The 13,384-nt window shown below is 40.7% G+C and overlaps 1 protein-coding gene and 1 long non-coding RNA gene across 8 annotated transcripts in view; one reads left to right on the top strand and one right to left on the bottom strand.

Moving 5' to 3' along the window:
- LOC307218041 overlaps nucleotides 1-13,384 on the bottom strand; it is a 355,464-nt gene that overhangs the window by 207,149 nt on the left and 134,931 nt on the right. The gene's annotated exons all lie outside the window — the stretch shown is intronic.
- The window catches only part of LOC307217516 (complement receptor type 1-like), a 46,534-nt gene that overhangs the window by 21,152 nt on the left and 11,998 nt on the right, over nucleotides 1-13,384 (top strand). For 5 of the 6 annotated variants that reach the window (XR_013839623.1, XM_079978805.1, XM_079978804.1 and 2 more), the window contains exons 13-31: nucleotides 1,148-1,330; nucleotides 2,356-2,538; nucleotides 3,371-3,550; nucleotides 5,369-5,551; nucleotides 6,010-6,189; nucleotides 7,091-7,273; nucleotides 7,834-8,016; nucleotides 8,128-8,310; nucleotides 8,493-8,678; nucleotides 9,150-9,356; nucleotides 9,527-9,709; nucleotides 10,062-10,244; nucleotides 10,356-10,538; nucleotides 10,721-10,906; nucleotides 11,378-11,584; nucleotides 11,755-11,937; nucleotides 12,290-12,472; nucleotides 12,584-12,766; nucleotides 12,949-13,134. Coding sequence is in view for 5 of the 6 variants with exons in the window: in XM_079978805.1 (XP_079834931.1) it covers nucleotides 1,148-1,330; nucleotides 2,356-2,538; nucleotides 3,371-3,550; nucleotides 5,369-5,551; nucleotides 6,010-6,189; nucleotides 7,091-7,273; nucleotides 7,834-8,016; nucleotides 8,128-8,310; nucleotides 8,493-8,678; nucleotides 9,150-9,356; nucleotides 9,527-9,709; nucleotides 10,062-10,244; nucleotides 10,356-10,538; nucleotides 10,721-10,906; nucleotides 11,378-11,584; nucleotides 11,755-11,937; nucleotides 12,290-12,472; nucleotides 12,584-12,766; nucleotides 12,949-13,134 (3,528 nt within the window). In the remaining variant the exon portion in view is untranslated. The remainder of the gene's footprint in view (nucleotides 1-1,147; nucleotides 1,331-2,355; nucleotides 2,539-3,370; nucleotides 3,551-5,368; nucleotides 5,552-6,009; nucleotides 6,190-7,090; nucleotides 7,274-7,833; nucleotides 8,017-8,127; nucleotides 8,311-8,492; nucleotides 8,679-9,149; nucleotides 9,357-9,526; nucleotides 9,710-10,061; nucleotides 10,245-10,355; nucleotides 10,539-10,720; nucleotides 10,907-11,377; nucleotides 11,585-11,754; nucleotides 11,938-12,289; nucleotides 12,473-12,583; nucleotides 12,767-12,948; nucleotides 13,135-13,384) is intronic. The other variant, XM_079978807.1, reaches the window with a different exon arrangement.

Below are 13,384 nucleotides of genomic sequence, written 5' to 3'. Positions count from 1 at the left end.
AATGTCTGCATTTGGAAAGGCAGACTCAACATTGTCTTCTACAATTGTTTTATAAAGTTCAGCATGACTGAATCTTGTTTTTACATTTTTGGTTGCACTGAACTTACGATGCACATATGAGTGAAGCTGCTGAAGCTCAGCTGAGAAATTAATAAACTGATGAGTTCATAGTGATGCACATATAATTTCATCATAAGTTGACACATCAATTGTCTCCCAAATCTGTGTGGTTATTATTTTGCTGCCCCAACACACACACCCAGAAAAGCTGTGGAGATTTTCACCAAGGCCTTTAAAAATCTCCAAATTTGAAGGAACCCCCCCCCCCCAAAAAAAATCTGGCAACACTGTACTGAACACTGCTCCACTCACTCTCAGTGGATGACTGAACAGGACAGCTGAGATGACCAAGATAAGAACGATTACATGAGCCTCAGTGAACTGAGTGGCAGTTTACCAATAATTACCAGATTCTAATTTTGTGGTTTTCCCAAGAATAATGATTGTGTGGGCAGGGTGGTCCCTCCCGCTACCTGGCCTGATCACCTTGGCAACGCCTCCCCAGGCAGGATTGGGCAACTGGCTGAGGTAGGCAGAGACCTCCAGGTATCCCACCTGGGGAAGGCGAAGCCAATCCTGTGCTAATGGTGCCACATAGGGTCCAGGGGGCTGTGCGCGACCATGCAAAGGGCGCCCCCCATTTAATGTGGGGAGCGGTCATTACTCTATTGTTACTAATTCATTGTTACTAATTTATTATTATTATTTGTGTGTGTCTGTGTGTATTCATTTTTCACTTATTTTGGGAAACTTTTTTGTGGAACCTGGTTCAGCTGCGCCATATGGTCCATGTTAAATCCGGCAATGGAAATTTTTTGTGGCACCCCCCTTCCCTTGATGCCCTAAGTACGTGCTTATTTTGCTTAAAGTTTAATCCAGCCCTGAGCGTGGGGAGAGACTTGAGGGTCAAATAGAGAAGCAGGGTGGGCTACATTTGGGCCCTGAGCCTGAGGTTCCTCACCCTATTCTATCAGCCCTTAATCCACATGTCTATAATACTGCCTGCTAAACGCACAGATATGCAGAGAACAGGTATATTCCTTTTTACCTTCAGTACTATATGCTTGTTGAAACTTTGTCTTTTCAGTGACTCAGTGTCCACCCCCTCAAGTAAGGAATGGAAGGCTAGTAACTGGTTATTCAGACACCTACACGTATAACCAAAGGGTGACTTTAGACTGCAATGCTGGCTACAAAATATCTGGAACAAGAGAGATTCATTGCCAAGTAGATGGTACATGGGACCCTGCTCTACCTCACTGTGAACTGGGCAAGTATAAATAAGAAGCATCCATATATATGCAAGCATGAATATGAGCCAGATACATACATGCTCGTAACTTCAATATGCAGGGAGCATTTGTAATTCTTTAGTTATAGAAGGAAGCAGGAATATCTGCAGTAAATGTTTACACAAGTAGTGATATTGCTATACTTGCAGACAGATTGCCAGATCTCATGTGTATGGCATAGACAGCGGGACATGCACAAAAGACATGGGTTCAAATCTTCAATCTTATCAACTTCACTAGTTGTCCTTGGGCCAGTCACTGACTATAATTGGACTTAACACAAAATCATGGTTTAACAGGGACTAGTCTCCCCTCAGGCTTATGCACCCCCAAATCTCTAGCACAAGCTATGCAAATGAAATTGGAGATGTCAGTTTTAGAGTAACTGCAGTTTAGCATTCCATCCAAATTCTAAACTGTGGTTAACCTGAACTATGGTAAATTCAAACAGGGCAGCTCCATAGTCTGAAGCTGGCTTATTTTCACTAACCATGGTTAAGGCAATTTATTGTAGGTTGTGTCCAGTGGTAGTCCTAATCCAAGTAAATGGATAGTACTGTGATACACACAAGTTAGTACTGTCCATTAATTTCAAAGGGTCTACTCAGAATAGGACTAGCATTGGATACAAATCTGTTTGTCCATAACATGCCTTGTGTTCCTTGGATGACAGGTGGAATGCCCTCCCCAGGGAGGCTCACATGGCACCTTTGTTACAGATCTTTAGGTGCCTGGCAAAAACACTGCTGTTCTCCTAGGCCTTTGGCTAATTCAGCAATCTATGTTCTTTAAAACTGTTCGTGGTCGTCCCCCCCCCCCGCTTTGTTATGTATTTTTTAGTTTCTATATTGTAAACTGCCCTGTGATCCTCAGATGAAGGGTGGTATAAAAATTTAATAAATAAATACATAAAAATATTTTAAAATTTTTTAATACATTTTCAGTTAAATGTGCCATTAATATGCTATTGTGAATGTTCTCTCCTATTTCATTTTTCTTTTAGTATCACAGTGCCCCTTGCCTCTGGATATACCCAATGGAAATCACAATGGTTTTCCTGGGGAAGTGTTTACTTCTCAGAAGTCTGTAACTTATTCCTGTGATCCTGGTTACTCACTTGTTGGAAAGGCATCTATTTCCTGCACAGCTTCTGGAGAGTGGAGCAGTCCTCTGCCACATTGTGAAAGTATTTAAGATGACATTTTGTACAATCTCAGCAACAGAGGATATAATTGCTTTTTATCATCTGTACTGGTGTTAACACTGGTCTTTGTTCCTTACTGTCACCTGCACTTCTGCTAAAATTGGTGCTCCTTTTCGTTTTCATTTGAACAAGATTTCTACTTTCTGAAGGAAGCCTTCTTGCCTCTAATAGTTTCCTTGACTCTGCTGTTTAACCATGCTGGCATCCTCTTTCCTTGGTGGTACTTTTCCTGATCTGCTGTTTAGATTCTAGTGAGTTTTTATTACTGTGGTTTTTGAATAACTTCCCCCTGCCCAGCATTCTGGGAATATTGCAACTTTTCCATTCAACTTCCTTTTCTTAATCTCATTTCTTTGGTTGAGTTCCTCATCTGAAGTACAGTAGACTTTAATTGTGTTGGACTTGCTTGGCAATTGCTTGCTTACATAGACAGTATCACCACTCACAGGGTTTGGATCAGAGTTTGCCCTTTTAGGAACTTCTAGCTTGTATTATCTCCAGTACTAATTTACTCTTGGGGCCTGCAGCTTACCACCCACAGCAATTCAGAGAAGAAGTCCACCCCTCTTGGGATTTCTAGTATGTCAGGCTCACTGAAACTTCACATTAGTACAAAAACAGAACCGTCTGCCCCGCCCTAAATCTGGCACTGGTTTCAACTTTATGTCCTCTGTGATATACAGAGCAGCATCACCTCCAGCCACTAGTATAAGATAGTCTGCATTTGGAAGATATAATCTGAGACACAATCCCAGATGTTGTGACAGTTTTCATTTTTTAACTCCTTGATATACTTTACCCTCTCTTTCAACAGTGCAGTGCCCCCCACCTCAAGTGGTCGCTCATGGGAAATACAGCAGTCAGGAGGCAAAAGGTTTTACTAATGGGGGGTTTGTAGAATACACTTGCGATCCTGGATACAGCATTATAGGAGATGCCAGAATTTTTTGTACAGCATCTGGGTCTTGGAACTCCTCAGCGCCTAACTGCAAAGGTGAGTCACCCTTTTTATTTCAAGCAGCATATGCAAATCATACGAGTCTGAAAACATTGGTAGGAAAGATATTTCATACATGACACACTATATGTTTAAAAAAATAGTTCGCGGTGGAAGGAGATAAGAAAGTTTAGCTAATGTATGACTTTATATGTCTACAAGTAGTGTTTTGAAATTATATGGCTTTAGTAGAAATGTTATAAGGAGTTAAGTATAAATAAGTATTATGGTATTAATGGAAGATAAGGTTAAAATAAGTTAAGTTAATTATATGACAGAAAATAGATAAAGAGGGAAAGGAATTGCTGAAATAATTAATAGAAGTGGAATACAAAAAGGGAGGTGAGAGGAGGTCAATGAAACGAGGGAATGAAAGATAGGGCATTGAAACAGTATGATGTATGTTTTTTAATTTTTTTATGTTTAGTTTAATGTGTTAATGTTGTGTTGTGCACTGTATATTGTATTGTATTGTATTGTATTTCTTTTGCCTTCTTTTTTTCTCTCTTTTTTCTTTTCTTCTTTTTTTTGTAAGATTTAAAAGTAATAAATATTATTTTTTAAAAAAGAAAACATTGGTAGGAAAGATATTTCATACATGACACACTATATGTTTAAAAAAATAGTTCACGGTGGAAGGAAATAAGAAAGTTTAGCTAATGTATGACTTTATATGTCTACAAGTAGTGTTTTGCTTTCTATAATAAACATTTGTCTCTTGGGGGAGCAGCTTCATCAATCGGCTAATTGATTACAAAATTCAATGAAATGGAACAGATTTAGATGTATTTTCCTTGCTCCTACATCTCTTGAGAAGTCTCAGACTGCTCAAAGTTCTCCTAGCATGCTGGGGAAATGAAGTCTACCTTGTAGAAGACTCACTTTCCACTGTGTAAGCTACTCAAGATCTGGGTGGTAAAGGGAAGGGCCTTGCTTTACCAGAGAGATCAGAATTTGCATTTATGCTGAGGTGCAGGTCCATGGTATTTTAGTATATAAAGGTAAGCAGCATTGTTTGTAAATATGGAATATGAACCCCTAAGCACAGACTTCCTCTGTACAGATAAGTTCCAGTTGTTCCGACAGAACTGAGAATAATTCAGAAATCTGTATGCAGAAAATGGGGGAGGGCAGCCTTGTTTTCTGTCCACTGTAGCTAATAATGTTGGTGATTTACAAATAATGGGTCAGGGTTTTATGAGCTCTGTGTATTCTTGTTGAATGACTGAAGTGTAGCCACGTCATTAACCCTCTTATGGTGTGTTGCATGCTTTTTCCCATCAGAAAATATCCTCCATATTTCATATCAAAACTGTATATATTTCTCTTTCCCCCCCCCCTGACATGTTTTATTGTTGCTTTGTTGGTATTGGTCCATTAAGTCACTGTTTGTTGGGGTGGGTGCTTCTGTGAGTATGCATTGCTGTTGTCCTTTTGCAAACCCACTATTCTTGTTGCTCTGTTACCATCCCTGTGGTTGTCAGAAGGGCAGTACCTAAAACATTTCAAATTCTGCACTTCTTATTTCCATAGGGATGGCTAAAGTTTAAGTGGACAGCTATGGATGCATGCAACAACGACTGTTGTATGCACAACAAAGATCAAAAACACAAAGGGAAATAACAAGCACACAACTAAAGTTGTTTAATACAGTAATGTTTGAAAACTGAAGTTTTATTTTAAACCAAATTTAATCACACTATACTATGATCTAAAGTAGGAAGCTGACTTCTTATGTATGTTATTGTTGGATGTATTGCCTGTCTGTCTTGCTGAGGAACAAGATATTCTTCCCTTGTTGTTGTTGTTTTCCAGAGATACATTGCCCCTCACCTCCCAAAGTCCAGCATGGAAAGTACAGGGCTCTGGGATCAGAACAATATACCAGTGGAAAAATTGTAAAATACAGCTGTGACCCTGGTTATGTACTAATAGGAAGGGCAACTATATATTGCACAGCATCCGGTGTGTGGAGTCTCCCTGTCCCACGCTGTGAATGCAAGTATTCTGCTACACTGGATTTTCATTTTGGCTTTGTATAGGCTAACCAGTAAAAACAGATTTAAAATGCAAGTGAATGTTCATACAAGTACCTTATTTCTGCATTGAAAATTATAGTTCCAGTTAAGTCCTTAAGGGAAGGGCACCTCAAATATTATGTCTAAGCCACATATATACAGCTCTGTTAATGGATCAAGGCCTGACCAATGGAGTGACCATTCTTTTCTTTTTTGGGTCTCATTTCCTTGCTTTTCCTAGGCAGTCCAAGCTGAGACTTTCTAACTCCAAACTGTATGTTGCATTATCTTGCTATTGATCCATAAAGAACCTTATATAATAATATAAATTTTGAGCTGTACATTAAACGTATTAAGAAAATGGTTCTACAATATACTCCTTATTGCAGATGACATACACTATGTAGTCTACTCGCTACTTTATATTTTCCTTTGCAGTCACTGGCTGTGTAAGTCCAAAAATTCAGAATGGAAGAATAACAAGATCTAAAGGGCAAGTTAAGCCCACAGAGACAATTACATTTGAATGTGACCCTGGCTATATCCTGAAAGGCAACCATACAATTCAGTGCCAGTTTGACAGCACATGGGATTCTCCCACACCCATCTGTGTAAGGGGTAGGTACTAAGCACAACTTTAACTGGATTTCATTTTTCTGTGATAAGCAAAAAAGTTACGTAGTTAAATCTGTTGAAGTCCTCCTTGGGAGTTTCCAGATACGAGCCACAAAACATACAAACTTATCTAACAAACTTGACACATTCCCACCCAAAAAAACCACCACCCACTTACTTCCCTCCCAAATTAGGAATATGGGAAGCTGCCTTATATGGAGTCGCACAACTGTGTTTTTTTGGGGGGGAGGGTATTTCCAGCCTTACCTGGAGAAGCCAGGGATCTTCTTCATGAAACAAATGTTCTACAGTACAGTTCCCTTCCCCTAAACACAAGAGGGAAAACTCAGCAAGTTCTGTTTTTAATTGATTGAACTGAATTTTGAAATAGAAATCCAACCAATAATGATAGGCAATATCACTAGTAAAGGAAGGAAGATGCACTCAACCCTGGTTGGACAGAGACTGTGGTTCCTAGATCTGGGAACAACCACTAGTTGCTTCAGATGTCTTGTCTTTGCCCAGGCTTTACCTGACCCACAAGTTCAGAACCAACTTTCTGTGTTTTAATCCCCATTTTCCTGTTCGCTGGCACTGGTGGCATTTTCACAGGGCACAGTACATGCTGCCTTAAAGGCAATAGTTCACACGAGTTTACACAATGGTGCCCTTTTAAAACAATGTCAGCATCTCTGAACCAGGAATACTCTCTCTGAACCTGGATCTCTGTGGACCTTTAATGGCTGACAGGAAGAGCTTCTGTATCATGGGACTTGGAAGAATCTAGCGTACCAGCTTAGCTCATTCCTATCTGCACATAGGAAGCAATTATGATTCCTTGTGGTAAATGTTTTATTTATTTATTTTTACTTTTTTCTATCTACCGCTTTTGCTCTCTTGTCAGAAACTCGGTGCCAGCCACCTGCAAAGACTGAAAATGGGAACCACAGCCACCATGAATTATCAGTGTTTACCAGTGGAATGTCTGTGAATTACACATGTGAGCCTGGCTACTTTCTTACTGGAAATGCAACTGTTCACTGTACAGCATCTGGTACATGGTCTTCCTCTGCACCTCACTGCAAAAGTAAGATTCTTGGTCATAAGTTTTATTGGGATAGCTCTAGGAGTGAAGGCTACAAAATTTAGAACTGGTGTTCACTCATGATTCTTCCTTTCTACATTGAAAACCATTGATTCAGACACATTCTTATAGTAATGCTGCCTCAAACTGGAAGCACATATTTTGGAACTTTATCACACAGAGTTTTGTTTTGCATAGGATAATGGAGAGTGTGAGCTGTCTGTTAGGAAAGTCAAAGCCAGATTGGGAAGTGGTTACGTAACATGCTACCCAGAGCGTAGTACACAATGGTGCCCTTACAAAGAACCTCTGGACCAGAAATACTCGTTCTGAACCTGGATCTACATGGCAGACATGGGTTGGAACAATAGTCCATAATAGTAGGAGAAGAGGGCTGGTACTCCTGTGATCTCAAACCATGATTAGTGGGGAAATATGCAGCTTATGCTAGCTACAAAAACGAGAATCTACTATAGTGAAGGAGTTGTAATCCTCGGATCAAGAATTGGGAGGGTTTCTACTTGCTTTGAGATAAGCTTGGTGCTCATATAGTTTTGCTTTAGAATTGCAGTGTCCCCCTCCTCTGCCTATTCCAAATGGTGATCACAATGGCCATGGAGAAGCTCATTTTGCTACAGGAAGATACGTCAATTACACCTGTGACCGTGGCTACTTGTTACGTGGCAAGGCTTCCAGTCAGTGTACAGCCTCTGGAGCTTGGAGTCAACCTTTACCCCAGTGTGAAGGTTGGTATTTCCCTGCCTATCCTTGCTGGCTAAAAACACAGAGCAAGTGATACTTGGGAATTCTCAGTTAGCATCATTATATCGACTTCTGGTTTTCTTTTCTTTTTGCAGTAATGCGTTGTCCACCGCCACCAAGCATTGCGCATGGAAAGAATATAGGAGAAGACCTCACCTATGGGAGTTCTGTAATATACATTTGTGATGGCGGTTATGCCCTCGAAGGAGAGTATCTGGTTACCTGTATTTTAGAAGGCTCAAACTCTGTGAACTGGACTAAACTTCCAAAATGCAAAGGTTATTTTCATTCACTTGTACAATCACTGTCCCTGGTCCATAGATGTGCACATGACTCTGTACAATTTTGTAGCCCTTGTAGTTAATGCACGTCTGCCTAAAGTGCAGTTGTCCTGGCTTAGGTCTTACAGATCTAAGTAAAAGCTCTGATGATAGTTCTGCATTGAAACATTTCTCCACAGGTTGCCCTGCACCTCAAGCGATTGCCAATGGGGAACGTGACCCTGAAAGTCTGGAAGATTTTCCTTATGGCTCCTCTGTGACGTATCGTTGTGACCCTGACTACTTTCTTACTGGAGCTGCGACAATACACTGTCTGTCTTCTGGAACATGGGATCAATCTGTTCCGCATTGTAAAAGCAGACAACGTAGGTGGCAATAAATTTAGCTTTTCCAGATGAATAACAGTGCTACTATCAAAATATAATAAAATAATAAAATGATTATAAAAAGAGATAAAACACTTAAAATCATAAAACAAGTTAAACCATTTGATACGGAGCAGAACAGCTCTAATTCAGTAAAAAAGTGTTATGGGACCCACAAAATACAATATTTTTAAATGTCAAAGGGTAAAGAAGTGCATTTTCAGCATGTGGCAAAAGCTATGCATTAAAGATATTAAGCAAACATTTGTGGGGAGAGGGTGCCACAGTTTCTCTCTATCCATGCTCAAACACCTCCTCCCAATATTGTCACAATTACTTGCCCCCACATCTATTTGTACTGGAAATGAGAATACAAGTGTACTCAATTAGGTCATTTGAGATACTATCTGCATACAGGAAATTATTATGGTTCCTTGAGTTGAAGAATCTTTCTTATTTATTTTCTGCTAGATTCCACTTCTATTCCTCTGTCAGAGATTCAGTGCCAGCAACCCACAAAAATCCAAAATGGGGATCACAGCCACCAGGAATTGTCAGTGTTTACCAGTGGAATGTCTGTGAATTACACATGTGAGCCTGGCTACTCTCTACATGGAGAGGCAACAATTTATTGCACCCCATCTGGCAAATGGTCTGCTCCTGCTCCTCACTGCAAAAGTAGGTTTCTGGATTGCAATACACGAGACATAGGGTGGCACAGTATTCTGTACAAGCCGATGGAGAAGAGATCCAAACTGTATACATGTAGAAAACATGAAGTACACAAAGATGATGGAAGAATAACTTTGAATGGTCTTGACATTGTAAGTACACTCTTTTCCTTTCAGAAATTCAATGCCCGCCACCCCCAAGTATCCAAAATGGGATTCACAGCAATGAGGGATCATCAGTGTTCACCAATGGAATGTTTGTGAAATACACCTGTGAGCCTGGCTACTCACTTACCGGAGAGGGAACTATTTATTGCACAACCTCTGGAACATGGAGTGCTCCTGCCCCGCACTGTGAAGGTGTGTGTCTTGATCATAGGCCCTAGTGGCTTTTTTTCAGCAGGGACATAACATGCTACCCAGAGCGTAGCACACAATGGTGCCCTTACAAAGAACCTCTGGACCAGAAATACTCGTTCTGAACCTGGATCTACATGGCAGACATGGGTTGGAACAATAGTCCATAATAGTAGGAGAAGAGGGCTGGTACTCCTGTGATCTCAAACCATGATTAGTGGGGGGGAAGGTAGCTTACGCTAGCTACAAAAACGAGAATCTACTATAGTGAAGGAGTTGTAATCCTCGGATCAAGAATTGGGAGGGTTTCTACTTGCTTTGAGATAAGCTTGGTGCTCATATAGTTTTGCTTTAGAATTGCAGTGTCCCCCTCCTCTGCCTATTCCAAATGGTGATCACAATGGCCATGGAGAAGCTCATTTTGCTACAGGAAGATACGTCAATTACACCTGTGACCGTGGCTACTTGTTACGTGGCAAGGCTTCCAGTCAGTGTACAGCCTCTGGAGCTTGGAGTCAACCTTTACCCCAGTGTGAAGGTTGGTATTTCCCTGCCTATCCTTGCTGGCTAAAAACACAGAGCAAGTGATACTTGGGAATTCTCAGTTAGCATCATTATATCGACTTCTGGTTTTCTTTTCTTTTTGCAGTAATGCGTTGTCCACCGCCACCAAGCATTGCGCATGGAAAGAATATAGGAGAAGACCTCACCTATGGGAGTTCTGTAATATACATTTGTGATGGCGGTTATGCCCTCGAAGGAGAGTATCTGGTTACCTGTATTTTAGAAGGCTCAAACTCTGTGAACTGGACTAAACTTCCAAAATGCAAAGGTTATTTTCATTCACTTGTACAATCACTGTCCCTGGTCCATAGATGTGCACATGACTCTGTACAATTTTGTAGCCCTTGTAGTTAATGCACGTCTGCCTAAAGTGCAGTTGTCCTGGCTTAGGTCTTACAGATCTAAGTAAAAGCTCTGATGATAGTTCTGCATTGAAACATTTCTCCACAGGTTGCCCTGCACCTCAAGCGATTGCCAATGGGGAACGTGACCCTGAAAGTCTGGAAGATTTTCCTTATGGCTCCTCTGTGACGTATCGTTGTGACCCTGACTACTTTCTTACTGGAGCTGCGACAATACACTGTCTGTCTTCTGGAACATGGGATCAATCTGTTCCGCATTGTAAAAGCAGACAACGTAGGTGGCAATAAATTTAGCTTTTCCAGATGAATAACAGTGCTACTATCAAAATATAATAAAATAATAAAATGATTATAAAAAGAGATAAAACACTTAAAATCATAAAACAAGTAAAACCATTTGATACGGAGCAGAACAGCTCTAATTCAGTAAAAAAGTGTTATGGGACCCACAAAATACAATATTTTTAAATGTCAAAGGGTAAAGAAGTGCATTTTCAGCATGTGGCAAAAGCTATGCATTAAAGATATTAAGCAAACATTTGTGGGGAGAGGGTGCCACAGTTTCTCTCTATCCATGCTCAAACACCTCCTCCCAATATTGTCACAATTACTTGCCCCCACATCTATTTGTACTGGAAATGAGAATACAAGTGTACTGAATTAGGTCATTTGAGATACTATCTGCATACAGGAAATTATTATGGTCCCTTGAGTTGAAGAATCTTTCTTATTTATTTTCTGCTAGATTCCACTTCTATTCCTCTGTCAGAGATTCAGTGCCAGCAACCCACAAAAATCCAAAATGGGGATCACAGCCACCAGGAATTGTCAGTGTTTACCAGTGGAATGTCTGTGAATTACACATGTGAGCCTGGCTACTCTCTACATGGAGAGGCAACAATTTATTGCACCCCATCTGGCAAATGGTCTGCTCCTGCTCCTCACTGCAAAAGTAGGTTTCTGGATTGCAATACACGAGACATAGGGTGGCACAGTATTCTGTACAAGCCGATGGAGAAGAGATCCAAACTGTATACATGTAGAAAACATGAAGTACACAAAGATGATGGAAGAATAACTTTGAATGGTCTTGACATTGTAAGTACACTCTTTTCCTTTCAGAAATTCAATGCCCGCCACCCCCAAGTATCCAAAATGGGATTCACAGCAATGAGGGATCATCAGTGTTCACCAATGGAATGTTTGTGAAATACACCTGTGAGCCTGGCTACTCACTTACCGGAGAGGGAACTATTTATTGCACAACCTCTGGAACATGGAGTGCTCCTGCCCCGCACTGTGAAGGTGTGTGTCTTGATCATAGGCCCTAGTGGCTTTTTTTCAGCAGGGACATAACATGCTACCCAGAGCGTAGCACACAATGGTGCCCTTACAAAGAACCTCTGGACCAGAAATACTCGTTCTGAACCTGGATCTACATGGCAGACATGGGTTGGAACAATAGTCCATAATAGTAGGAGAAGAGGGCTGGTACTCCTGTGATCTCAAACCATGATTAGTGGGGGGGAAGGTAGCTTACGCTAGCTACAAAAACGAGAATCTACTATAGTGAAGGAGTTGTAATCCTCGGATCAAGAATTGGGAGGGTTTCTACTTGCTTTGAGATAAGCTTGGTGCTCATATAGTTTTGCTTTAGAATTGCAGTGTCCCCCTCCTCTGCCTATTCCAAATGGTGATCACAATGGCCATGGAGAAGCTCATTTTGCTACAGGAAGATACGTCAATTACACCTGTGACCGTGGCTACTTGTTACGTGGCAAGGCTTCCAGTCAGTGTACAGCCTCTGGAGCTTGGAGTCAACCTTTACCCCAGTGTGAAGGTTGGTATTTCCCTGCCTATCCTTGCTGGCTAAAAACACAGAGCAAGTGATACTTGGGAATTCTCAGTTAGCATCATTATATCGACTTCTGGTTTTCTTTTCTTTTTGCAGTAATGCGTTGTCCACCGCCACCAAGCATTGCGCATGGAAAGAATATAGGAGAAGACCTCACCTATGGGAGTTCTGTAATATACATTTGTGATGGCGGTTATGCCCTCGAAGGAGAGTATCTGGTTACCTGTATTTTAGAAGGCTCAAACTCTGTGAACTGGACTAAACTTCCAAAATGCAAAGGTTATTTTCATTCACTTGTACAATCACTGTCCCTGGTCCATAGATGTGCACATGACTCTGTACAATTTTGTAGCCCTTGTAGTTAATGCACGTCTGCCTAAAGTGCAGTTGTCCTGGCTTAGGTCTTACAGATCTAAGTAAAAGCTCTGATGATAGTTCTGCATTGAAACATTTCTCCACAGGTTGCCCTGCACCTCAAGCGATTGCCAATGGGGAACGTGACCCTGAAAGTCTGGAAGATTTTCCTTATGGCTCCTCTGTGACGTATCGTTGTGACCCTGACTACTTTCTTACTGGAGCTGCGACAATACACTGTCTGTCTTCTGGAACATGGGATCAATCTGTTCCGCATTGTAAAAGCAGACAACGTAGGTGGCAATAAATTTAGCTTTTCCAGATGAATAACAGTGCTACTATCAAAATATAATAAAATAATAAAATGATTACAAAAAGAGATAAAACACTTAAAATCATAAAACAAGTAAAACCATTTGATACTATCTGCATATAGGAAACTATTTGATACGGAGTAGAACAGCTCTAATTCAGTAAAAAAGTGTTATGGGACCCACAAAATACAATATTTTTAAATGTCAAAGGGTAAAGAAGTGCATTTTC

Source organism: Podarcis cretensis, assembly GCF_951804945.1.
Source record: "Podarcis cretensis genome assembly, chromosome: 6".
Taxonomy (NCBI): Eukaryota; Metazoa; Chordata; class Lepidosauria; order Squamata; family Lacertidae; genus Podarcis; species Podarcis cretensis.
Note: the sequence above shows the minus strand (reverse complement) of the source record. Positions and strands in the feature narration are given on the sequence as shown.